Source organism: Erinaceus europaeus, chromosome 11 (assembly GCF_950295315.1).
Source record: "Erinaceus europaeus chromosome 11, mEriEur2.1, whole genome shotgun sequence".
NCBI classification, from domain to species: domain Eukaryota; kingdom Metazoa; phylum Chordata; class Mammalia; order Eulipotyphla; family Erinaceidae; genus Erinaceus; species Erinaceus europaeus.
Window position 1 is genome coordinate 83,621,539 of NC_080172.1, and position 24,515 is coordinate 83,646,053.

The 24,515-nt window shown below is 39.5% G+C and overlaps 1 protein-coding gene across 1 annotated transcript in view; it reads left to right on the plus strand.

Moving 5' to 3' along the window:
• SLC30A7 (solute carrier family 30 member 7) overlaps positions 1 to 15,121 on the plus strand; it is an 80,481-nt gene extending 65,360 nt beyond the window's left edge. Inside the window, exon 11 of the mRNA XM_007528593.3 lies at positions 8,544 to 15,121. Coding sequence (XP_007528655.1) covers positions 8,544 to 8,591 — 48 coding nt within the window. The 3' untranslated portion in view covers positions 8,592 to 15,121. The remainder of the gene's footprint in view (positions 1 to 8,543) is intronic.
• Positions 15,122 to 24,515: the final 9,394 nt, after the last annotated feature.

Here is a 24,515-nt window from a genome sequence, read left to right on the forward strand (position 1 = left end):
CATCCAAGATCAGCTGAAAACGGTGAAGTCACCATTTTTAACAGCTGAGTAGTATTCTATCGTTTATATATACCACAACTTGCTCAACCACTCATCTGTTGTTGGACACCTGGGTTGCTTCCAGGTTTTGACTATTACAAATTGTGCTGCCAAGAACATATGTGTACACAGATCTTTTTGGATGGGTATGTTGGATTCCTTAGGATACCTATGATGTTTTTTTAAGTGTCTTTCTTATAGTTGATCTTTAATCATTTAAGCATTTCAGTCTAGAAAACTGTTCTTGGGCTGGCAAAACATCTTACTTGTGGATAGTGTGATGCTTGACCATGTATGCAGCCCAGGTTGGAACCTAGTTCCCACCACACTGAAGAAACCTTAAATGCTGTGTTTTCTTCCAGTTGCTCTCTATCTTCTCTCTCTCTCTCTCTCTCCATACACACACACACACACACACACATATATATATATATATATATATATATATATATATATATATATATATATATATATATATTTTTTTTTTTTAAGTTATACTTGTGGCCAAAAGATAACTTCACCACTAGGACATGTGCCTTGGCAGGTACTCGTGTCAGGTTTGAACCTCAAACCACATGGGAGTACCACAGCACTGAGGGAAGTTAGAGCTGTGGCATCCTCTGTGTGTGTCTGTCTCTGTCTCTCTCATAAAAAGGGTGAAAAAGACAGTGCATATGCAAGCCTCAGTACAACCAGAGAATTGTCTGTGCGTGTGAGTGCATGCTTGTGCGTGGGGGTGTGTATGTGTGTGTTGGTGTTTAGTTTTTCCCTGTTTCAGGGAAGCCAGACAGAAAGAGGGGGAGAAATAACACAGTACCACTTGCTTCACCGTCCATGATATGGTGCTCTCATGGGGTGCCAAGGCGCAAACCTCTGGAGTTTCCCTTTACAAGGAGTTGGGCAATGTACAGGGTGAGCTCTCTTCTGGGCCAATTCTTGTTAAAATCCATGAGAGAATAATTTAAACTGAAAAGACCAGCAGCAAAAAATTGAGAACATTACCTTCCTATTGTGTTTATAAAACTATAAGTCTGTTTAATGTTTTAGAACTGTATATTAAGTATGTCTTTCTTATTCTCATTTTCTGATTATTTATTTATTGGATAGAGAAAGCCAGAAATTGAAAGGAAAGGGAGTGATAGGGAGAGAGACACCTACAGCACTGCTTCACCACTCATAAAGCTTTCCCCCTTCAGGTGGGGACACAGAGCTTGAACCTGGGTCCTTGCACATTGTGACATGCGCACTCAACCAGGTGGCCCCTTTATTCCCATTTTCCATTAAATATCAGTTAATCTTTAAAACAGCTGATTTGCTATGTATGAATTTAGAATATAAATGAAGTGGTTGAAGTTTCTTCAGTACATACATTGCTTTGGTATTGTCAGCCAAATGCTAATTCATTTTTGTTGTTTGTTTGATACAAGTGGAGGCAGGGAGGGGACACACCTGGTTGAGCACACATGCTACAGTGCACAAGGACCCAGGTTTGAGCCCCCGGTCCCCACCTGCTGGGGGAAAGCTTCACAAGTGGTGAAGCAGGGCTGCAGGTGTCTCTCTGTCTCTCTACCCCTCTGCTACTCCCTCCTCTCTCCATTTCTGGCTGTCTCTAATAAATAAAGATTTAAAAAAAATTTTTTTTAAGAAGTGGAGGCAGGGTCCATACCACCAGAGCTTCTTTCAGTGCAATAGTGACTAGGCTTACACCAGGGTCACACACATGACAAAGCAGTATCCTGTCTACATGACCTATTTTTGCTGACCACAACTCACTTTTTAAACGATCTGGTTTTTCTGTTGCTATAGAAAAGGTCTTTTCTTTCTCCTCTTGCATTAGCTTTTTTTAAAATGAGCTATTCTTTGGTGATTGAAGAAAATAGAAAGTTGTGGGGGGGGGGGGTTGTTTTCGTTTTTAATTTTACTATTTTGAACAGGAAGAAAAAGTGAGATACTAGGGCGCGGGTGGTAGCGCAGCCGGTTAGGCGCACATGGCGCAAAGTGCAAGGGCCAGCGTAAGGATACTGGTTCGAGCCCCCTTCTCCCCACCTGCAGGCGGTCGCTTCGCAAGCGGTGAAGCAGGTCTGCAGGTGTCTGTCTTTCTCTCCTCCTCTCTGTCTTCCCCTCTTCTCTCCATTTCTCTCTGTCCTATCCAACAACAATAACAAGCACAACAAGGGCAACAAAAAAGGAAAAATAGCCTCCAGGAGCAGTGAATTTGTAGTGCAGGCACCGAGCCCCAGCAATAACCCTGGAGGCAATATATATATATATATATATATCTGTCTAAAAAAGGGGGGGGAGTTGGGCGGTAGTGCAGCAGGTTAAGCGCACGTGCACGTGGCACAAAGCTCAAGGACCACCAGAAGGATTCCGGTTGGAGCCCCTGGCTCCCCACCTGCAGGGAAGTCGCTTCACAGGCGGTGGAGCCAGGTGTCTTTCTCTCCCCCTCTCTGTCTTCCCCTCCTCTCTCCATTTCTTTCTGTCCTATCTAACAATGACAACATCAATAACAATAATAACTACAACAACAATGAAAAACAACAAGGGCAACAAAAGGGAAAATAAGTCAATAAATATAAAAAAATTTAATCTAATAAAAAAAAGAATTTACACTTTTAATTTCTCCTCTCTTTCTATGTGCCTGCCTATTTGTTATGCCTTCATATCCCTGCCTCCTCTAGATTCCTGCTTCAGCATTTTGTGCTCTAGTCTCTAGATTAAAAATAGAAATTCACACTGCTACCCAGGAAGGAACCAGAAAGCCTCCTTGAAAGTCCAATGGTGAGACCAGGGAGGAAGCTTAATGATTATACAAAAGACTTTTTTTTGCCTGAGGTTCAAAGGCCCCCAGGTTTAATCCGAAATATCACCTTAAACCAGAGCTGAACAGTGCTCTGGCATTTGGGGAGTGGATTGTGGGAGTTCCCCAAGTTCCAGGAATCTCTACCTCCACATTCTTCATAATCCCTTTTGGTCTGTAACCATAGACTTCACCCATCCTTAATATCTGCTGGAAGATGAGAGTAAGACATGTAGAAGGCACGTATCTACCACTGTTCAGCTGACTAGCTATTTTTCTACCTTCTCCGTTTTTTAAATTCATATTTGTAGTGGGCTTTAGTTTTTGTTTTTTGTATAAATTGACTTTGCCAGCTTTCTGTTATCTTCTTAAGTCTTTTCATTTCCTTAATATTATGTATGTACTCAATGCCCTATGAAACCCAACTTCATGAGGACATTGGAGTTAACAAATCCTGATAAGTGTATTTTTTTTAATTATATTTATTTATTTTCCCTTTTGTTGCCCTTGTTTTTTTTTATTGTTGTTATTGATGTCATCGTTGTTATATAGGACAGAGAGAAGTGGAGAGAGGAGGGGAAGACAGAGAAGGAGAGAGAAAGACACCTGCAGACCTGCTTCACCGCTTGTGAAGCGACTCCCCTGCAGGTGAGGAGCCAGGGGATGGAACCGGGATCCTTGAGCCAGTCCTTGTGCTCCGTGCCACGTGCTCTTAACCCGCTGCGCTACCGCCCAGACTCCCGATAGGTGTATTTTTTAATTAATTTTGAAGGTTATGAACTCATTGGTCAGTAGCAGGGAAGGATTTGCCTTTCTTGAGGACTACTCAGTGCACAGCACTGTGAAGTCACCTAGTACCTTATAGTACCTTAATCTATCCTCACAAAACAGGTGGTATTGTCTTACCTCCGTTTTATAGAAGAAAAAAAAAAGAAAGAAAGAAAGAAAAGAAGGAAAGAAACCAAACCTAAATTAATGTTCTTGACTTGTGGCTTTGTCCTATCCACCTACTATTTCTGAGATAATTCAGTTTTCATATGGAAGAATAACGTGCTTTTTCTCACTCTCATGAAATAAATATATTTTAATTCTGTCATCATCCAGAAGCTAAAATAGAAAACATAGTTTTGAGGGGAGTCGGGCAGTAGCGCAGCAGATTAAGCCCATGTGGCGTGAAGCACAAGGACCGGCGTAAGAATCCCGGTTCGAGCCCCCAGCTTCCCACCTGCAGGGGCATCACTTCACAAGCGGTGAAACAGGTCTACAGGTGTCTTTCTCTCGCCCTCTCTGTCTTCCCATCCTCTCTCCACTTCTCTCTGTCCTATATAACAACAATTATATAAATAATCCTTTCTCCATTTCTCTCTGTTCTATCCAACAATAATGACATCAGTAGCAACAACAATAATAACTACAACAACAATTAAAAAAAGGGCAACAAAAGGGAAAATAAACATAAAAAAAGAAAAGAAAATGTAGTTTTGAGAATTAGCAGGAAATCTAAGTAAATGAAAGAGAAATTGGGAGGTATGGGGAAGGTAGAGAGATGCTCGAAGCACTGCTTCACTACTTATGAACCTTCCCCCTCCCTCCCGGTAGTTGGGAACCAAAGGCTTGAACCCATATCCTAGCACGTTGTAACAAATGTGTTCTGCGGGGTACTTTTTATTGAAGATATTCTAAGTCTGTGGCACTATAGGGGAGGTAGCATAATGGCTATGCAAAGAGATTCTTAGACCTAAGCCTCCAAAGTCCCAGGTTCAGTTCCCCACACTTCCATAATCCAGAGATAAGCAGCACTCTGGTAAAAACACTTGTTTTTATTAGAACATATGTATTTAAAATTGCTGTCTTCTAGTTTTAAGAAATGGCTGGTTGAATTACAGTTTATATATTAGTCACAGCATATAAGACATAGTGAACATTTTATATATATATATATATATATATATATATATATATATATATATATAATTTTTAACATTTTAAAGACCTAACCACCTCTGCCTCCTGGTGTTATCCTAGTGCTAGAATACTTGAAGGAACTGTTTTTATTGAATGTAGTATTTATGGTATAAATAAGCTATATAGAAAGCCTACTTTGCATTTTAGAGAGTAGGTGACTTACCATAGAATTCCTTGGAAATTTACTTTTCTCTCTGTTTTGGAAAAAAAGAAAAAAAAAATGACAAACTGGAAAACTTGAAACTGCCTTCCTTAGGACAGATGGATGGAGCAAAGAGACTTTCAGCTGTTGGTCTGAGCTTTTGTGTGAAGCTGTAGCCCCATAGGGACTTGAGTAATTAACTCATGATTATGCAAAGATCAATTTACCTAGTCTCTTTGTTTTTCCTTGCTTTTTTATTGCCTTGGGCTACCTTATTTCTTAATTACCTTCTCTACTCTTCTATGGGTAATGAATGCAGCTGGGATATAAATGAGCCCAACTTATTTGGCCATTAAACTTTCATAAATAATTTTGTTAAAGATAAAAGAAAGTAAAGTTATCTCAGGCATCATCTGGACTGATACAATCAAATGTAATTGCAATCAATCATAATAATTTATTTCATAAACTGATAACAGCATATAAAATTCTTTCTCACACATGGTCCTAATAGTAGCGTCTGATATGTAGCAAAAATTATTTCTTAAATATTGAATGAGTATATAATAATTGTGTGAAATGAGTATAACTGGTAAACTGGTATTTATGAACACTTTCAAACTAAACAAATGGAGACTTAGTTTTGATTTTTGTTCAAAATCCTGCAAGTACTAATTTTTTCTGCTAGAAAAAGGTACAACTAGCACATTGTTTCTGTATATGTAAATCACACAGAGCTGTAGCTTTTAAGAGAGCAAAGATTTTTGGGTTTTAATAAGGAAAATATCAGTATGTTTTCTGCTCTTGTAAGCTTCTGGGATCTATCTAGGTTTTTAGTCCCTTGGAGTCATCTTTGACTCCTTTGGTTATTCTCTAATGCTACACAGGGATCTCCTCCTTGAATGCTTGGCAGGGGAAAGTACTGCAAAAAGGTAGATAGAGATTGATATTTTATTCCCTGCCCTCTTCTTTCTTCCTTTTATCCTATAATACTGACAGAAAAGTGCTTATTGTAACTGATTGTTGCTTCAGTATTTAGAAACTACTGTTCTTTAATGGAAGAAATGAGTAGCATTTCAGTTCATCTGACAAATATTTAATGAACACTTACTGTGTGCTGGGTATTACTTGGAATTCTGCAAGTGGGAAAAGAATTCTTTACCTTGGAGAAATTACAGTTTAAAGGGGGATGGCAACACTGTATTGTAGCAGGTTTATGCTGTAAAATATCAGAAGCTGATAAGTGTTTTGGACAGACAAGCCTGATAGGAAGATTTGGAGTCCTGAGGCAATTACCATTATCATCTCTTGTATCAAGCTCTAGTGTTTTACTATCTGTCTCCTCCCAGCTCTGCAAAGCATATCTAACAGCAAGGACATTTTTAATCTTTTTTGTTCATTATTATATCCCCACGGGACAGAATGGTGTTCTGAAGCAGGGCTCCAGGACACATTGGTGAGGTCGTCTGTCCAGGGAGGTCTGGTTGGCATCATGGTAGCATCTGGAACCTGGTGGCTGAAAGAAGAGTTAACATATAAAGCCAAACAAATTATTGACTAATCATGAACCTAAACGCTGGAATATTGCAGATGAAGATTTGGGGTCTTTGTTTAGGAGATAGCTAGTAGGTCTATTTTAGGTATATTCTATAGGGCCCATGACTTTACTAGTTTTTTCCTGGGCCTGACGTCTGATATGCAGATGGACCCAAGTTATTGTCTAGGGAGATGATGTCATGGCTGGAAAAAGGGTCAGAAAGTTGGATCAGGGAAGAGAGTAGCTCCAAACTATGGGAATGGAGTCATCATTCTAGCTGCTGGAACTAGGCGAAAGGAGGGCAAAGGCAGAGGATGGTTGCAGTGGAAGTGCTAGAAAGAAGTCAGCTTCCAGTTTGCATTCTGTTGAAGTTAAGTGAAAAGGTTTTGCTAACAGGTGTAAGAAATAAATCTTCAGGAGTCGGGCGGTAGCGCAGCCCAGCTGTATCAGGTGGCCCGAAGCACAAGCGCCTGAAGTATAAGGATCCCGGGTTAGTGCCCCCGGCTCCCCACCTGCAGGGGGGGGAGTCACTTCACAAGCGGTGAAGCAGATCTGCAGGTGTCTATCTCTCTCCCTCTCTGTCTTCCTCTCCTCTCCATTTCTTTCTGTCCGATCCAACAATGAAGACAACAATAATAACTACAACAATAAAAAAAAAAGGGCAACAAAAGGTAATAAATAAATAAATAATGCAACAGCAAGGGCAACAAAAATAGGAAAATGGCCTCCAGGATCAGAGGGTTTGTGGTGTAAGCACTGAGCCCCGGCAGTAACCCTGAAGGCAAAAAAAAAAAAGAAGGAAGAAAGGAATCTTTAAGTTTTCAACATTAAGGATGGAATTGATCTATAGAAGACACAGAATCAGCAGGTGTGATTGGAAGAATGGTGTTCAACTTCTCTGTGTTGTGACAGTTGCCAGACCTGCAGGTAAACTACAGTAAATGTGAGATTCCAGTTTGGAAAGATGAGTATGTGAGCATATAGATACACTGGAAGTCTGGAGATTAAATATGGTCATCTCAGGGACATGGATAGAGAAGAAAGTGTCCATGCAGTGAGTCTTTGGGTAGGCTGGGTTTTTATGTTCGAAACAGGGAGAACCATTAGGAGAGTAAACAAGATTGATAATTGAGATAAAAGTGTAATCAAGTGAGTATTTTCTAGAAACCAAGAGGAGATGAAAATACTCTGTGTCTGTGTTGATATTTTAATGCCACTTATAAAATTGACTGATAGCATGGTTTGCTATTATAGTGGTTAATGAAGATTCTCTTATAAGTTATGAAAATATATTTTTCAAACAAAAATATTGATGCAGGGGGCCTGGTGGTAGCGCAGCGGGTTAAGTGCACATGGCGCAAAGCACAAGGACCGGCTCAAGGATCCTAGTTCCAGACCTGGCTCCCCACCTGCAGAGGAGTCACTTCACAAGTGGTGAAGCAGGTGTGCAGGTGTCTTTCTCTCCCCCTCTCTGTCTTCCCCTCCTCTCTCGATTGTTCTGTCTTATCCAACAACAACAACAACAGCTATAACAACAGTAACAAAAACAACAAGGGCAACAAAAATGGAAAAATGGCCTCCAAGAGCAAAGGATTTGTGGTGCAGGCACCAAACCCCAGCAATAACCCTGTAGGCAAAAAAAAAAAAAAAAGTATTGATGCTTTATGATAGAAATACAGATTTATTTTCAGAATAAGTAATTTTTGCCTTTTTCAAGATGTTCTTTCTTGTTGCTCTTGTTTTTTTTATTGTTGTAGTTATTATTGATGTCGTCGTTGTTGGATAGGACAGAGAGAAATGGAAAGAGGAGGGAAAGACAGAGAGGGGGAGAAAGACGTCTGCAGACTTGCTTTACCACTTGTGAAGTGACTCCCCTGCAGGTGGGGAGCCGAAGGCTCGAACCGGGATCCTTGCGCCGGTCATTGCGTTTTGCACCACATGTGCTTAACCCACTGCACTACCACTTGACTCCCAGAAGATGTTCTTTCTACTACTATTCTAAACTGTTTGGTCTGTTATTTGCTTGATTTTTCTCATTTTTCTTTCTTTAAACTTTTCAGGCTGGAGTGAGACAGCTTTATGTACAGATTGACTTTGCGGCCATGTGATGAATGAAAAGAAATTGGGCTTTTTGAGGACCTAATTTTCCTGGTACTATACAATCCAAAATATTGTACCCATTTTTTTTTAAAGTAGAGAAATCATCACTACAACTCCTCAGCACCAAGTAGACCAGATAGAACCAGCTGGTTGTGCTCTGCTGGGAACTCACAGATAAGGGATCAGAAATAAGATGATCTCTCGGACCTTGAATCTTGTCCTTTGTGTTCTTTCCCTCAAAACTACTTTAATTTCTGAGGTTTCCTGTTTTGTTATAGGGAGTTGTTAGTTTTTTCTTTTTTACTGTTATTTTTATTATTTTTTGTCATTTCAAATGCCCTCATCCTAACCACGAAGAAATTCCAATTGTGGGCCTTCATTCATCTGGAAAGTCTTCACTGAAGCTGCTGGAAACCACTGCTTTCATTCCTACAAAACTAGTGTTACTGGGGGGGGCGGGATATGGGAATCTCTATTTTACATGTAATGCCACAATTGACGTTCTTCACTATGATCATACATTTGTAAAAATTGTTTGTACCTTGCAAACTTATGAACCAAACCATATTGGATTTTCTAAGTGCCTTTGTATCAGAAAATGTATGTGCCAGCATAGAAATGTACCATCAACGGTCATGTATATGAGTTTTATGGATATTCTGTAATCTGTACAAAATAAGATTCTTACTAGTATTACAAACAGAATGTCTTTTTGTGTACTTCCAGTGTGGATTTGGATTTATGAAAATTTTTGTTTTATCTCATCAAAAAAATAAAAGGTATTACTTTGCTTTTTAAATCAAATTTAGTTTAGCACACTGAATGACTGTGGGCTATATTTTCAAAATTCTGCAGATGCATCTATAATACATAGTTGAATTGCTTTAACATAAAACATTTGCTCAATTACTAATTTCTATAAAGCTACTGTGTCTGTGAAAGCTTCCTATGTTTTTCCGATTTTATTAATGAAAAGGCATGCAGAGTAAAGACAGAAGTAATTGTAACAATGTTATTTTTCATTCTTAAAATGCCATGTTATACCATTTGTTTTCCTGTGCAAGCATTGCACAAATACAATTGCTTTCAAAAATCTTGAAGCAGTATTTCAATGACTTTGAACTAAATCCAGAACAAATGTGGCAATATAGAACTCTTCCCTACATAGGAAGCTTAGAAATTAGTAAATAATTTGATTTTTAGGTTCTGGTGGTTTTGAAAATAAAATTATAATGAGACGACTGGTGCTTGAACACTCAAATATTTTCTTATGTCTTATGAAAAAATACTGGGTAAGCATTTTCCACATGTGCTTCATTTTACCACAGTATATATATAACCCCCTTTAACTTTAAAAAAAAAAAAAAAAACAGTTGTTGGTGGGAAATCTTGAAATGTAGAAATGATTGTCTAGATTGTTAGAATAAGACGCACTTTTTTCTTTTTTTTACTGCCATGGAAGAAATCACTGTTGATTTTTGTCCAATTTTTGAAGTAGTTGCCTATTTCTGGCTTATAATTTACAAGCTGCATTGTATTAGGAAAACTAATCACTATCAACATGCTTTTTTAAAACTATTTCAGATTACCATGAACTATGGTTGTTTTCCATTTTGCAGATTAAATAGTATCTTCAAAACAATTCTTCCTTCCTTTCAGGCAATTCTGCAACTAAGAGTCCCCACAGTAGAGTGCACTTCATAGAAACAGGTGTTTGAGATATCTTAGGAGAGTACAAAATGAAATAAAAGTCCTGATAATGGTACTGCTTTTTCATTGTAACTGTAAGTGGATATTTGGGACTCAAAACTACTACAAACCTGATAGAAGCCTGACATGTTCTGTGGGTTTTGGCATCAGATTTAGCTGAAAGCAGAGATTGTATGTGTGTGCCTTGAGAAGTCTATTATTTGCCAGTGTACTGATATTTCACAGAGGGAAATACTATTTGCACTGGCCTGTAAACTTTACTAATGCATTTTGAATATCCAGTTTTGCCTTTCACAAGCTCTTCATTCCAGTGAAGCTTCTGCCAAAATATGTATCACTGTTCATTTGTCCTCTGAATATACAGTGCACGTGTATGTTTTCTTTTCTTTGATAAAGCTTAGAGTACATAGTATGTTAAGCTGATCAAATGAATTTTTGAACCTGTTTTAAGAGATTGCCATCTTATATCACTTAGCAGGTTGATATTAATATTTATGCTTTAACTGAATGTTCTTATTTAAGACTGTGTGAGCAGCAGTAGAAAATTTGTGTTTTAAAGACTTTCTTCCCTCACGCTGAAAATACTTTTGTCTTATCAGTGTGCATGGCACATATGTATTGCTGAAGTATATAAATAATTTCTTCAAGAAATACTACCTGACTATTACTATAAAATAAGTCTAGAATTTCTCTATTGCTGAGCTAACTTTGGCAGAAGGAAAAAAAAAAAACCAAACCTGTATCTGATTATAACTTTGCTAACATTTTAAAAACAAAGTTTTCTCTGAAAAACAAATTTGTATTTCAGAAAGTTCGCTTTGCTTTTTGAACTTTCCAATACAGGAATATACCTATACTAGTTTTGTGTTTTCTAAATCTGTCCTAATTAAGTGAAGGGCTTCTATATACATCTTCCTTATTTTGCTGACACCATGTGTACCTTTATGAAGAATGACATCCTTATATTATCATCACCACATCTGCTGCAGAGTCATAAGAAAGTGTTGACAGATGTTACTGTCATTATGATATGTACCAGTTGCCAAATACTGTGGCTTGTGTGAACCCTTGTAAAATATTTACATCATTGACCCCAAATGCAGCTTATCAGAGTTCTGTGATGTTTTCATCTACTGTAGATATAGTCCATTTTATAGAGATCATTAATATGGTGGTATCCTGGTATATAATGATGGGATTGAAAACCAAAAGCATCTTATAGCTTAATAGAAAATTTGACATCTAAGGGGACTGTCCTTACAACAAGTCTCCTTCTACCTCTTATTTTACAGATGAGAAAACTGAAGTTCAGAGAAGTTATTTACTCATTACTGAGATAATTAGTGGTAGGACCAGGATTAGAATCCAGCTCTTCTGACTCCAAGTCAAGAGGTCTTTGTACTCTACTGTGCAGCCTTTCATTGTAGTGTTTGCCTTTCTGTGAATGTGATGAAGAAGCATCTGTAAATAAAGGACATCTGACCTCCATTTTTGGTACACTAAGGCACTTTATAAATGAATTTTTACTGTCTCATTTTTCATATCTAATTAGAAGACAGCATATTATTTACATAGTATTCTTTATGAAAATAATTTTTTACTCTTTTTTTTTTACGTTTTTTACTCTTGTAAAAATCAGTTCCTAGTTTTTAAAAGAAATGACCTTTGTGCATTGGATGCTTCTTTTTTTTTTTTTTTTGCATTGGATGCTTCTAACGTGATTTTTTTTCTGCTTTTTGCCCAACATTAAATCCAGTTTAAGGCTTGCTTTATTTTGTTTGAATTCTGTGAATAGGTACTTTTTAAAAAACAAGGCTAATTCACAGGTCTTATCATTTCAGTCTTGCCACTGTAGTACTTGGTCACTGGAGAACCTTTGCATTTTTAAAATTATTCTAGGAGCAAAATTGGACATTAAATGTTATCTGTAACAAATCTTTTAATAGGGTAGAATTTTGAAGTTTTACCGAGTCCCAAATGCTAATTTGCTAGTTTCACCTCTTAATAAAAGCATAACCTTGAGACAGACTTTTTGCTTTCACTGTCATTGAAATAAATTTTTTTCTGACTCACAAGAACTTTGGTATAAAGGGAATTATTTTATAGTTTGAAGAACATTTCTTGAATGTTTCCCATCAATGAAGACTGTGTAAAGATTTGATGACCCTCAGAAATTTTAGTAATCAGGATCTCTACCACAGAATCAAAACAAGCAAATGCAGTGAAAACTTAGGTGTCTGAAAACAGTATTACAGAAAAAGCACATAGTTCTACTAACAGGCCAACTGGCTTGTAAGTCTTTTTGATGAGAACATCTGGCTTGTGTGTAACCTTTCTTTTTATTTATGTACCAAGCTTTATGTGTGTGACCTTTTTCTTGTTATCACATTATTATTATAAAGAACTATGCATGATTTTTATGATCAACTCAAATACACTTCCTCTTCTCTTTTAATACCTTTTTAAGGAGAAAATTTCCCAACCCCACTTTAGAAAGGAAGAAACTACTGGGAGAGAATTTCAGTGATTTCACTGAGGGTGAAGTGCAGTCTCTAAAGCTGGAGTATTCTAATTTTCTAATGGCTGCTCTGTTTATAAAAGATATCCTGGGAGTTGGGCGGTAGCGCAGCGGGTTAAGCGCAAATGGCACCAAGCGCAAGAATCCTGGCTCAAGCCCCCAGCTCCCCACCTGCAGGGGTGTCCCTTCACAGGAGGTGAAGCAGGTCTGCAGGTGTCTGTCTTTCTCTCCCCCTCTCTGTCTTCCCCTTCTCTCTCCATTTCTCTCTGTCCTATCTGACAACAATAATAACTACAACAATAAAACAAAGGAATAAATAAATAAATTTAAAATAATAAAAAAACAAAAGGTAATAACTAAATGTAAAATAATAATAAAAAAGTTTAAAAAAAGATATCCTATAATGACTTAAGAGTCCTAGTTGTGGGAGATATAAACAGTCCTGTGAAATTAGTGCATATTTACAATGACAAAATTGGTAAAGGAGAACAACTATCTGCTGTTGAAATGTGTTCCTTCTTTCTGTGCTCTATTCTTATTTCCTACCTTCCCATTTTTCCATTAAATTTAAGCTGCAGGCAAAAAAAGAAAAAAAGAAAGACAATCTGAACTGCTTTAAGAACTTTTAAGACATTTTTTAAGTAACAAGCCTTATTTTTATTTTTTGCTTTTATTCAGACTAACCTGCTTAATAAGGACTAACTCAAAGAGAAAAGAGAAAATGAACTCCTGCCCAAGAGATGTTAACTTAGTTTATTAGGGAAAAAAAAAAAAATTTCTTCTCCACAGCTCTACTCAACTCTGACTTACAGTAGTGAGAGGGATTTAACTGGGACCTCAGAGCCTCATGCATGGTAGTCTGAGTAACCATCATGCTATCTCCCCACCCAGGAAATTGTCTTTGATTTACATAACGTTGAATAGCCTTTCAAAAGAGAATCTGTTTGAACTCTTCCCATAACTAAAAATTTATAATTTTGACTATGCTATTGGGGAGTTGGTAAAATGAAGAATGGCTTTGTCTTGTACATCCCACTAGCCCCCAAGTTAGCATGAATTTATGTTTACATGCTCCATAAATGTTTACTGAACTAGTGAATCGATATTGTGGTTAGAAGTGGATACAAAGGGTTGAGGATCGGTAAAATGACTAATCGGCAATGCACTGCAGAAGGTATCTCAAATTGGGTGTTTATGTACAAATAACTTTATATTTACCTTTTCCATTTTTTTCAAGTAGCCTTATAATCAGTTAATTTGTTTAACACAAGAATGGTGAAAACATAGAAATGTTGACCTATTTTTCATGTTACTAAATAGGAATTTGTCAAAGCTGTGACTAAATTCTGGGTCACTTGAATTTTTATATATTATATATAGCCAGAGGAAAACCACCTTGTTCCCTTTTCTATGGGTAATTATTAATCTTACTTTAAAGACTAGATAGAACATGTCTTCTTCATAATTTACCTCCATCCAAAACTTTCAGACATTATATTGACGGTGCTTCTGTAAATACAACACTAGGCATATTCATTAGGTGATTTAAATATTCTTTGAAAATTTTCTCCCCCTCAGTACTGAAGTTCAATAGATCTTCTCTACACTTTATCACTTTCTATCTCTTTCCATTGATGTTGCCACTATAAAGCTTTCTGTATAGTGTGTGTGGGTGGAATTTATTTTGAATTTTACTACTAGAATTTTATTTGTCAGTTATCATATATAAGTTAGCCTCAATAAAGTTTGTTTTTAATTAGGTATATTGGGTTTACCAAGCAGTCTTTCTTAGAACAGCAGACTTAGTGATATTCCTGCCTAAGTGGTAAGTGCCCCGATATTTGTGAGTTGAATCAATGTATGGTTATAAAAGATTATTATTCTATTAAACAGAATGAATCTTTTATATCAAAACTACTGTGAATGAAAAATTGCCAATTCTTTTATAGTACATTCTAAATTGCCCTATAGCACTGCCTCCCTGTCTTCACTAGTTTGTAAACATATGGCCCAGTTGAATTTGAGTTTGACTCCTTTAGTGGAGATTATAGATGACATCAAATCACTTCTAAAATGTGTGCAAGGCTAGCTTGGAGTGTCAGGTTTCAAAGACAGTTGTAACCAATTTGATTAAGTAAAAGTTATCCATTATGGTTTGCCTAAGTAAAATACAATGAATCCATAATGTATATTTCACCTTTTTTTCTAACTGAAGACATTCATGTATATATTTATTTAACCTCAGATATATTTAAAAAGAATAAGCAATTGTATCAAATTTCTTCAATAAATTTCTTTGAAAAATCTTTACTTATATGTGTCTGTCAGATTGATGAACTGAAAAAGAATGCGGTGAACCTAGCAGTTAGTGAAACAGATTTGGAGATATCATCACATTGTGAAGGACCTCATTCTGACTCCACTTGCCTGACCACGGGTGGCACTTTGCATTTAACCCTTGGCAACCCACGGAAGCACCACAGGTAGCACCACGGGAACTAAATGGATTGTTGAGCATGCTGTGGTGTCTCTCCCTACCTCCCAATTTGTAAAACTATAAAATAAGATTAAAAAAAAATAGGTGAGGTGAGTATGGTGTAAGCTTTAAGACACTGAATTCACCTATTCACCTTGGAGATGACACAGTGGATAAGCATTAGACTCTCAAACGTGGTGCAAGTTTGATCCCAGGTGTCAACATGCACCAGAATGATGCTCTGGTTCTATTTCCCTCTCTGACTAATAATTTTTTTTTAATTAATTTATTTTCCCCTTTGTTGCTCTTGTTTTATTGTAGCAGTTATTGTTGTTATTGATGTCGTTGTTGTTGATTAGGACAGAGAAATGGAGAGAGAAGGGGAAGATAGAGAGGGGGAGAGAAAGACAGACACCTGCAGACCTGCTTCACCGCCTGTGAAGTGACTCCCCTGCAGGTGGGGAGCCAGGAGCTCCAATCAGAATTGGTATGCTGGGCCTTGTGCTTTGTACCAAGTGCGCTTAACCCGCTGCTACCTCCCGACTCCCTTTTTTTGCCTCCAGGGTTATCGCTTGGACTCGGTGCCTGCACTATGAATCCACTGCTCCTGGAGACTGTTTTTTCCCTTTTGATGCCCTTGTTGTTTGTTATTGCTGTCGTTGTTGTTAGATAGGACAGAGAGAAATGGAGAGAGGAGGGGAAGACAGAGGGGGAGAGAAAGATATATACCTTCAGACCTGCTCCACCCCTTGTGAAGCGACCCCCTGCAGGTGGGGAGCCAGGGGCTTGAACCAGGATCCTTATGTCAGGCCTAGCGCTTTGTGCCATGTGCGCTTAACCCGCTGCGCCACCACCCTCACCCCACCTTTTTTAAGACCCTAAATTCATTCCTTGGCACTACATTAAAGACATTTCCAGATCTCTTTCTTTAAAAAAATACTTATTCTTCACCAGGTTCCAGGTGTCATCAGGATGCCGGCCAGACTTCCCTGGATTGAAGACACCACCAATGTGTCCTGGAGCTCAGCTTCCCCAGAGACCCATCCTACTAGGGAAAGAGAGAGGCAGACTGGGAGTATGGACCGACCAGTCAACGCCCATGTTCAGCGAGGAAGCAATTACAGAAGCCAGACCTTCTACCTTCTGCAACCCACAATGACCCTGGGTCCATGCTCCCAGAGGGATAGAGAATGGGAAAGCTATCGGGGGAGGGGGTGGGATATGGAGATTGGGCGGTGGGAATAAAAAAAAAAAAAAAATACTTATTCTGGATAGAAACAGAAGTTGAGAAGGGACCTGCCACACTGTTGTACCTCTTGTAGGGCGCAACTGGGAGACTGAACCCTGGTCTTTACACATAGTATTATGTTCACTTAACCAGTGTGCCACTGTCCAGCCTCACATATTTCTATAATCCCTAATTATTCCTCATCTCTCTAATAAGCGATTTAAATATTTTTAATATTTATTTATTAATGAGAAAGATAGGAGGAGAAAGAGAAAGAACCAGACATCACTCTGGTATATGTGCTGCCAGGGATTGAACTCAGAACCTCATGCTTGAGAGTCCAATGCTTTATCCACTGTGCCACCTCCTGGACCACAACTTTTTTTTTTCCCCTCCAGGGTTATTGCTGGGCTCGGTGCCTGCACCATGAATGGTCCACCGCTCCTGGAGGCCATGCCCTCCCCCTTTTTGTTGCCCTTGTTGTTGTAGCCTCGCCGTGGATATCATTATTGCCATTGTTGATGTTGTTCGTTGTTGGACAGGACAGAGAAATGGAGAGAAGAGGGGAAGACAGAGAGGGGGAGAGAAAGACACCTGCAGACCTGCTTCATTGCCTGTGAAGCGACTCCCCTGCATGAGGGGAGCCGGGCACTGGAACCGGTATCCTTACGCCAGTCCCTGCGCTTTGCGCCACATGTGCTTAACCCACTGCGCCACCACCCGACCCCTATTTAAATATTTTTAATGAGAGACTTAACTAGGAAGGCCAAAGCACTACTCAGCTCTGGCTTATAGGAGATTGTAGGGACTAAGGACATAGGCATGAAAAGTCTTTTGCATGACCATTCTGCTGTTTCCTTGAGCCAAGAAGCAACTCTTTTAAAAATAATTATTTTAAAAAGTAACAGCATAATAATTATGCAAAAAGACTCATGCCTGAGACTCTGAGGTTCCAGGCTCAATCCCTCCATACCACCATAATCCAAACCTAAGCAGTGCTCAGGTAAAATAAAATAAAAAGCAAAACACTTCTCCTAAAATAAATAGTAATGATGGGGGTGGGTGGTGGCACACCTGGTTGAACATATACACATTACAGAGCGTCAGGGCCCAGGTTCAAGCCCTAGTCCTCACCTGCCAAAGGGGAGCTTCACAAGTTGCAGGTGTCTCTCCTCTCGATCACCCCCTTTCCTCTCAATTTCCCTGTCTCTATGCACAATAAAGAAATAAAAATAATGACGGTAAGTTCTAGCATACAACCCAAGTTTGATCCCAGCCCCCACTGCACTGGAGGAAGCATTGGTGCTGGGTATTATGGTGTCTTTCCCTCTCTATATCTGAAAAAGCAAGCCCAGACTGGTGAAGCCCCAGCAATGACCAAAAAAAAAAAAAAAAAAAAAAATTCCTAAAACCTCAATTCTGCTCTCCCACCTTCTCAAACATATTTTCACGAAACAGCCTCTTCACAATCAATCTCTGCCATAGAGGTTTTATCCTCAGTGTGTCCATTGTCAAACATCTCGTGTGAATTCTACCTGTGCTCCAATTCCCTTTCTATACATTTCCAGTTCCCATAGCTCCCATTTGTAAGGTTCATTCTTCATTTTGCCGTAGTTAAAGGCCACCAGTGACATGCTTACTTGTCACAACCTGGCAGAACTATCAGCGACTCGCATTCAACAAAGAGAAAAATAACATTTACATTTCCTACTCAAATCTCCAAGTTGTGAGGATTTCCTAAAGATTTCTTAGAATTCTACACATTGACTTTACCAACTCCATCTCCTGAACTCCCTATTACATAGTCCTCTATTCCTTTGAGATCCTTTACTTCTAAAGCTTTTCCCCCTCCCTAGTGCCCTATAGCAGTTTTCATTTAGAATCACCCAGAAAACGGCCTGACTTTCCACCTACTCAATGCCCAGATCTAGCCATCTCCATTTCATACATCTCAACACCACAAAAACAAGATGGTCCTTACGCAAGAAACAGAATTTTTGCTGAATCACACTTCTGCCCAGGTCTTTAAAAAAACATCTCCTCCTACCCTGGCGACTTCCGGATCATCTTCTATTGACCCTTCTGCATACTGGACTTTGATCTTCTAGATCTAAAGCACCTGCCAGGGACTCTCTGCGTTTCCTATGTTCTCGGGAATTCAGGCCGAGTAAAAGTCTATAGTGATCTAGCTCCACTCCCTTAGAGCGATCTTTTCTGTTTACACAAAGTTTAAAGCAATGTCTATACTACAACACTTCCCTACCCAGTTAGACCTTTTGTCTCCTTACACGCACACACACACACACACACCCGAGAAACCACTCAATTTTTAACAAACCAACAGACTGAATAAACCTCCTAGTTTCCACTTCCAGTTTTCTAGCTCAGGAATTTTGAGTGACTCTCTCTAAAGCTTATCAGATACACAATTCTCTGCACAACTTCAGAAATTCACAGTACTCTTCCTTTTTTTCTTATTCAAATTCACTACCCACGGCAAGGTATAAGCAAGCTTTTCATGGCTCTAGATGAGAGAAATAGCGAAGGTGGGGAGGAGCAAGTGTGCCCAGTAGACGCAGTGACAGCACTCTGTGCAGTTTTCATTCTGTAGCAGTAGCAAAGATCAGCACTCTAACGGGATTCTGACTCACTCAAACATGTCCTCAACTCATTCAACTGTCTTCTAGATTTGAAAATCATTCTACTGGGAGTCGGGCGGTAGCGCAGCTGGTTAAGTGCACATGGCACAAAGCGCAAGAACCGGTGTAAGGATCCTGGTTCGAGCCCAGCTCCCCACCTGCAGGGGAATCACTTTCACAGTCGGTGAAGCAGGTCTGCAGGTGTCTATTTTTCTCTTTCACTCTCTGTCTTCCCTTCCTCTCTCCATTTATCTCTGTCCTATCCACAATGACATCAATAACAACAACAATAATAACTAACAATAAAAAACAAGGGCAACAAAAGGGAATAAATAAATAAATAAATGTTTAAAGAATCTATACCGTTTTCAGTGACTTCACCGTTTTCAGCTGATCTTGGATGGACCTTGAAAAAATCATGTTGAGTGAAATAAGTCAGAAACAGAAGGATGAATACGGGATGATCTCACTCTCAGGCCGAAGTTGAAAAACAAGATTAGAAAAGAAAACACAAGTCGAACCTGAAATGGAATTGGAGTATTACACCAAAGTAAAAGACTCTGGGGTGGGTGGGTGGGGAGAATACAGGTCCATGAAAGATGATGAATGACATAGTGGGGGTTGTATTGTTAAATGGGAAACTGGGGAATGTTATGCATGTACAAACTATTGTATTTACTGTTGAATGTAAAACATTAATTCCCCAATAAAGAAATAAATTATTTAAAAAAAAAGAATCTACAGCTGGAAGCATCTTTAAAAAAAAAGAAAGAAAATCATTCTACTATTTCAGTCATGGAGTTGGTTCAGCGGGTGAAATGCAGGACATGCAAGTATAAGGTCCTGGGTTTGGTCACTAGCAGCAGCTATGCTGGGTGGGAGCTCTGACTTCAGTATATCTTTTTCTACTTCTCAAAATAATGTTTAAAAAAGAATGCCATTGAGGAAGCCAGAAAAAAATATAAATCAATAACTCTATCATGAAGTCCAGATTTGCACATGCCACCAATATTTAAATTCCTATAAGCAAAAATAATATGGGTAACAGCAATACTCAAATGCACTGAACCTAACACAATTTAGTCAATCAAAATTTAATGGAAAAAAAAAAAAACAGTGAACTGCACTGGGGAGACAGTATAATGGTTCTGCAAAAGACTTTGATGCTTGAAGCTCTGAGGTTCCAAGTTCAGTCCCCAGTACTACCATAAACCAGAGTTGAGCAGTGCTCTGATCTGTTTCTTTCTCTCTATACTTCGCTTTCATTAATAGCTTAAATTTTTTTAAAAAGTAACTATACTTTCAATATTAAGTTTAGCTCCTCTATGAACAATAGCTCTGTATGCACACCCCAGTTATAATCGTGTGAGTTACTAATGAAAAATACTTTAAAAGTAGCTGGGGGGGTGGGGCAGATGGTAGCACATCTGGTAGAGCTTGCATGTTACACTGTGCAAGGACCTAGGTTCAAATCCCCAATCCCCATCTTAAGGGTGGGGATGATGAATCTGGAAGAGAAGAATGAATACCTGACATGTGGGTGAATTTGGGAGATAGGATCACAGAGAGAAAAGGCAGAGTGAATCTTGGACTGGGGGGTGGTGTACTGCTGGGAAATTGTGCAGATGCAGTCACATCTGCCATGTTGCCCCCTCAGGCTATGGCTAGTTCCCACAAGAGTTGGGACATCCTTGGAGAGCCTGTTCTGCCACGTTGTGCCCTCAGGGCATTGTCAATTCCCTGGGATAGCTGGAGTGCTTTGGTTACTCCCGCGAAAGTTATTATCCTACCTTGGAGTGCTATGGTTACTCCTCCCCCTTCTCATTCTCCGAGAGCTATTCCCATAAAAGCCCTTCTTCCACACCTCACTCTCTTGCCGGCCTTTCACTTCAGTGATTAGACACAGGGAAGGTTGCTGCTGCAAGGCGGCCATTTTTGCTACCTCCACGTGGCCCAAACTGTTGCTCTCTCACCCAACTCTGAGGTGCCAGCACAAATAAAGGATTGTGTTCCCTTTCTGCTCCAAACCTCCTTTTTCTGTGTCCTGCCGCTGCAGCAAGTAACAGTGTACTGCACCAAAGCAAGGGAGTCTGGGGAAGGAGCTGAGACATTGTGCAGACCACTGTACTGTAAACCATTAACTCCCCAATAAACTGGGAGGAGGGAGCTAAAAGCATTCTCCAGTGTGCCTCCTGAAACTAGGCAAATAATGGTAATTTTAAAGGGTGACACAGTACGTGAGAAATTCAAATTCACATCTAAGCATTAAGTACTGTTTCACAGAAATTAGAACCCTGCCATTTTGGCTTGACTAACTGAAATAAGTTGATTGCCTGCTAAAATTGATAGATTGCCATTCTTCATAAAATGTAAAGGAAACCCAGCACTTCTTTTTTTTTTTTTTCCCTCCAGGGTTATTGCTGGGCTCGGTGAATCCACCGCTCCTGGAGGCCATCCCCTTCCCCTTTTTGTTGCTCTTGTTGTTGTAGCCTCATTGTGGTTATTATTATTGCCATTGTTGATGTTGTTCGTTGTTGGATAGGACAGAGAAATGGAGAGAGGAAAGGAAGACAGAGAGGGGGAGAGAAAGACAGATACCTACAGACCTGCTTCACCACCTGTGAAGCGACTCCCCTGCAGGTGGGGAGCCGGGGGCTCGAATCGGGATCCTTACACCAGTCCCTGTGCTTTGTGCCACCGCCCGACCCCCAACCCAGCACTTCTTAATGTTTAAAATACTTGACAAAAGCCACAAAACTTCAGCTTGCAGAAGAAAAGCTAGAGATGCCAACACTCAGATGAAATCAATGTTTACATATCCTTAATGTTCTCTACTGTTGGTATCCTCCTACTTCAAATAAAATGTCAGGACCTGTGGTCCGGGAGGTGGCACAGTGGATAAAGCATTGGATTCTAAAGCATGAGGTCCTGAGTTCAATCCCTGGCAGCACATTACCAGAGTGATGTCTGGTTCTTTCTCTCCTTCTTTCTCATTAATAAATAAATAAAATATATTTTTTTAAAATGTCAGAATCTGCAACTAATGTCATTAGCATACATTCAACATTTCACATTTAGATATATGCTGTGATACCATACTAAATGGTCAGTTGTCTTTTAAAAACATGAAGAAAACTTGATAGCTTTTAAACTAACCTACTTGCTATTTCTTTTCTTTTTTTTTTTTTTTTGTCTTCAGGGTTATTGCTGGGGCTCAGTGCCTGCACTATGAATCCACTGCTCCTGAAGGCTATTTTTTTCCTTTTTGTTGCCTTTATTGTTTATTGCTGTCATTGGATAGGACAGAGAGAAATAGAGAGAGGAGGGGAAGACAGAGAGGGGGAGAGAAAGATAGCGACCCCCTTGCAGGTGGGGAGCCAGGGCTCTAACCAGGATCCTTATGCCGAATCCTTGTGATTTATGCCATGTGCACTTAACCTGCTGTGCTACTGCCTGGCCCCGCTATTTTCTTTCCTTCACCTGACGTCTTTGTGGAGGGAGGAGACAGCTGTTTATAGTTGTTGCTACGTGGGCACAATTTTTCCTCTCCCATGATAGGTATCTGAACAAGTCCTTTTCTACCATCATGTACCAGAACCCCAATGCCCTCTCAACTCCTGCCCTCATCCTCGTATCAGTCTTTTGCTTTAAAGCTGTCTTCTCATTCTCTTATGACTTCCATTGTTCCTGATCGTCAACATTTGAGCATAATTCTAACATCTGCTTTAAAATCTGTGTCTGCTAATTCAAATGTTTGGGCTACTAGGATTTCTCATTACTGAGAGTTTTCTATTTTTCAAACGTTAAGTCATGTTGCTTTTTCTTTTTCACTTTATTTTTTTAACCACAGTACTGCTCAGCTCTGGCTTTACGGTTGTACTTGGTATTGAACTTGAGTCTTCAGAGACTCAAACATCACTTATTTATTTTTTTCTTTTTCTTGGTGGTACTTGATGACTGTACAATTTGCCAGGCAACTTCCCTTTCCTTTCTTCCCTCAGTTTATCCATCCATCCATCCATGCATCTATTCACCCCTCCCTACCTCCCTCCATCACTCCATCTCCCTTTCTCTTTCTAGAAATTGAGAGGGATAAAGAGACACCTGCAGCACTGCTTCACAACTTGTGAGATATCCCTCCTGCAGGTCAGAATTGGGAACTTAAACCCAGATCCTTGCATGTAACTTGTGTGCTCCAACTGAGTCACAGTCCAACTTCTTTTCATTTTATTTATATATTAATTCCCTTTTGTTGCCCTTGTTTTATTGTTGTAGTTATTGATGTTGTTGTTGTTGGATAGGGCAGAGAGATGGAAAGAGGAGGGGAAGACAGAGAGGGGAGAGAAAGATAGACACCTACAGACCTGCTTCACCACCTATGAAGCAACTCCTCTGCAGGTGGGGAGCCAGGGGCTCGAACTGGGATCCTTATGCCGGTCCTTGCGCTTTGAGCCACCTGCACTTAACCCGCTGCGCTACCATCTGACTCCCTCTGCTGTTTATTTTCATGCCTCCTATTATGTTCTAGTCATTGTTGCTAAGTAATTATTATCATTACTTTTTTGATAGACAGAAATTGAGATGGGCGGAGAGACAGAGATATCTGCAGACCTGATTCACTGGTCATGAAGTTTCCCCTACAGATGGGAAGTGGAGGCTCGAGCCTGAGTCCTGTGTATGGTAATGTGTGCTCAGCTGGGTGTACCACTATCTGGTCCCAATCATTATTATGGTCCAAAACTGTCAAGGCTTGCCACGTGGGTAAATTACTGGTTAATTATTTTGATTATGAAGATTTTACAGTGTTAAAAATTTTGTCTTGCGGGTGTCAGGTGGTAGCGCATCAGGTTAAGCACATGTGCTGCAAAGCGCAGGGACCATAGTAAGGATTCCAGTTCGAGCCCCTGGCTTCCCACCTGCAGGTGAATCACTTCATAGGCAGTGAAGCAGGTCTGCAGGTGTCTTTCTCTTCCCCTCTCTGTCATCTCCTCCTCTCTTGATTTCTCTCTGTCCTATCCAACAATGAACAACATCAACAACAACAATAATAACCACAACAAGGCTACAACAAAGGCAACAAAAGGGGGGAAAAAGGCCTCTAGAAGCAGTGGATTCATGGTGCAAGCACTGAGCCCCAGAAATAACCCTGGAGGCTAAATAAATAAAGAAAAAGAAAAAATATTTTGTCTTGCATTTTAACACAAGTTCTTAGTCCTGGATATAGTCTTTACTACCAACATATAGCCATACTAAGGATTTGATGCAAAGCTCAAGGAGCTTTTTGAGTCTAATTTGCCAGGTTTATATTGTCCTCTTGCAAAAAAGCAATAATCGCTGCTCAGCCTTTCCAGCCTTGCAGTC